General features: G+C 32.7%; 1 protein-coding gene across 1 annotated transcript in view; it reads right to left on the bottom strand.

Moving 5' to 3' along the window:
* Positions 1-1,818: 1,818 nt before the first annotated feature.
* The window catches only part of LOC149526982 (uncharacterized), an 8,759-nt gene continuing 7,339 nt past the window's right edge, over positions 1,819-3,238 (bottom strand). Inside the window, exon 4 of the mRNA XM_089784109.1 lies at positions 1,819-1,880. Coding sequence (XP_089640235.1) covers positions 1,819-1,880 — 62 coding nt within the window. The remainder of the gene's footprint in view (positions 1,881-3,238) is intronic.

The following is a 3,238-nucleotide window of genomic DNA, read 5'->3' as shown; positions in this document are numbered from 1 at the left end:
AAGGGAAGACAACTCTAAAAATAATATTCTCAATCCAAATATCATTCTAAAAATTAATACAATTACCCTTGCTTGGCAGCAAACTACTGCCAGCATTAATCAAATTAGAAAACTAAAAGGCATCCCATAAAGGACTAACAATGTTCTTCCAAGTAAGAGACATCTTCTTAGGGTGGCAATTCGAAGGAACAAAAGAAGTAAGATCCGATCCATACCGATCACCAATGAAATGTCTCCAAAAAGAGTCCATTTCTTCACCAAAATGCCAAATCCATTTGTAGAGGAATGATTGACTTTTAATATGTAGATCCACAATGTCTAAACCTCTTTTTTTTTTTCGGAGCACAAGCATATGACCAATCCACATAATAAATTTTTTTGGTTAAGCAATCACTAGACCAAACATTAATAAAGGGTTAGGTTGGTAAGTTTTGCTACCATTTGTTATGTCCTCATACTTCTAACTCAAAAGATATGTCTCTCATCTCTTACTAATATAAGATTTAAGATATTTTCGTATATACATAAATATGAAAGATTGGACAATAATGGCTTTCTTGAAAGCATGTTGCTACCTTGGTAGCACTACCCAATTGGATTTGATGCAGGAGGTTAAAACATTAACCATAAAACAAATATCATGCCTTGTAAGATAAGCCCAAAACATAGGATTGGGCCCAAACATCCCTTCATTGCAAACCCAATAAAAGTAGGATTAAACCTAACTTGTCAAACTAACACTTTCAAACCCATTCAAACCTTCCCTTCTGTCTCCCTCTTCGCTGAAGCCAATTTGATAGTCCAAAGAAGCCAATTTTCTTCATTTCTCATATTCTTTGTTGTTCAAAATTCAACTTTGCAACCTCCCACGCAGGCCAACTAGATTCTCCAAAGAAAAGGTGAAAGTAGAAAAATGAAATTTACAATATTTTACTCATATTCTTCATTTTGTTAGACCCTTCTTGATCTTACAAAACTTTCTTAATGTTTTTCATCTTATCTTTCTTTATAAATAAAACAACCTAGATATTAAACTCGCCCGTCAACTTTTTATAAGCTCTCATTACTTAATTTCTTTCAGTTACTAACATTTGTTTCTTTTTTAACGATACTTTTCCAATCAGATGATGATAGATTGTTATTCGATAGCCTTATTTCTAGTGCTTTCATTTCTTGTTAGAGTCTTGGATGCTAGTGCTAGTGATCCTGATCCACGTTATAGGTTTGTCTTTCTTTTCCTTTTTCCCCCATCACTCATAATTCATTTCATTTGCTTTTTGATTTTTTTTATTGTATGGATGTTACACCTGTAGCTTAGGGATTATATAAATTAGCTGCATACTAGAAAAAAAATTCAATTTCCAATTATCTTAGGGAAATTGAATGAGTTACTATTCTTTTCAACACAAACTATACTTTGTTATTGATTTTCGACATTGATACTGAGGGATCTCAAGTTGTTATCTAGTCTTATAAAGTTTGGGACTTACAATGTCTATAACAATAAGCATGTATATTACTTAGTTGTTAGATTGGAATGGGCATGTATTTTGGTAATTGTTTTATTATACTGTTCATGGGCTTAAAAACAGGTCTTTCATAGAAGGATTGCAATAGGATACAAATATGTGATGCCTTTAAGTTGCTACCTTAAAAGCTGAGAAAGGAACTTCGTCGACTATTAGTTTTTGGTGTTCTTTTTATATGTTCTTGATGCAAGTCCTAAAAAGTTTGTCTTGCATCACTTATGGTTACCTTCTTTGTATGGGTTATTGGTAAGATTAAGAATGGTAATGTTTTTTATAATAAGGTTTCATGTTAAACACTGAAGATGTACAGGCGACCAGCTTTAAGTACAATAAAAGGTAGGAAATGCACATCTACAGATATGAAAATTTTATTGCAAAATAAAGAAATTAATGGTTAAAGGATGCTAATTAAGGTGATGCAATGTTGATAGCATGGCCCTTGGCTAGATCAAGAGTAATTTCCACTGAAGTCTAATGCAAATTTATGTTGGTCACTATATCAAAGTCTTTTTTGGTTGCAATTGTTTACGTTAGTGAATTAAGTCATTAGTATTAATTCTTTTAGATTTACGGGTTTTAATTTTAATGAGAGAAGAATACCAAGTTATTTACACATCATTTTAGTCAAAAGAAATCTGACAGGTACTTAGATGCTTGTGTGGTGAGACAAGGTGTTATATAAAATGCCCTAGAACCCCTAAGGCAAGGCACTCAAAGTTGCGCATGTTACTTGAGGTGATAGGTTATCAAGATTAGCGCCTTACTGAAATTAACAACTACTTTAGAGGATAGTCAGTTATTTGGTCATCAATTAGATAAAATTAAAACTAGCTCATTTAAATATGCCTTTTTTTGTGATTTTCTATCTTTATATAGATATAATATCCATTAACCAATACCCTATGAGACACTAAGCATTGGATTAGTCTTTTTGAATTAAAGCATAATAGAAGACTTGGTGGTATTTATATAATTGTCTAACATTGTGTCTTCTAATTGGCTGCAGGCTGCACTCTACTGCCAAAAACTTCTATAGATTTAATCCTTTTTCATTTTTCCTTTTTCTTTTTTAATTGAACAAAGAATTCCATGAATCTATTTAGACTCTGCTTAAAGTTTCAGTACTAAGGTAATTGCATTAGGTAGGTGATATGACCTTCTCTCAACACCATAGCTACTTTTTGTCTATATTATCAAGTGAGTACTTTATGTGGATCATTGATGAGTTTTCTAGGCTCTAAGTCTTTCGATGTTGCCAATTTGCTCGGAATTTGTGGTGGTCATCAGCACCTTGTATTTTCTATCCAAAGTAAGCCAAAAAGTATCCTTTGTCTAATCATTTGAGGGAACTATATTTTAAAGGAGAAGTGCACATATATCATTATAGTGTGGGGGAGTTGAGCATTTTGCTTTTTCAATGCCATCCAAAACAAGAGAGAAAAAAGAATAAAAAGATAAAGGAATAAAGCGATTGAGTCACACCTTAGTTCTTTGTATAATTTGAAATGGGGCAGGTGTGCGTGTTCTTATGGATTGCATCATGCCACACTCTTTGCTCTCTAACTTGAGATTAATTTATTCCTGATTATTAGAATTTGACATTTAAGTAGTTTACATTATGGAATGTTTTTAATTTTAGGGCTTGTGTAGCACAATGTGAGAAAACTAGATGTGTTGGGGAAAGATGCTTTGCCCACTGCAAGTTTCCT

Source organism: Theobroma umbraticum, unplaced genomic scaffold (genome assembly GCF_002168275.2).
Source record: "Theobroma umbraticum cultivar Fairchild unplaced genomic scaffold, ASM216827v3 scaffold_67.0, whole genome shotgun sequence".
In the NCBI taxonomy this organism is placed as follows: domain Eukaryota; kingdom Viridiplantae; phylum Streptophyta; class Magnoliopsida; order Malvales; family Malvaceae; genus Theobroma; species Theobroma umbraticum.
This window is presented reverse-complemented; position numbering and strand designations above follow the sequence as displayed.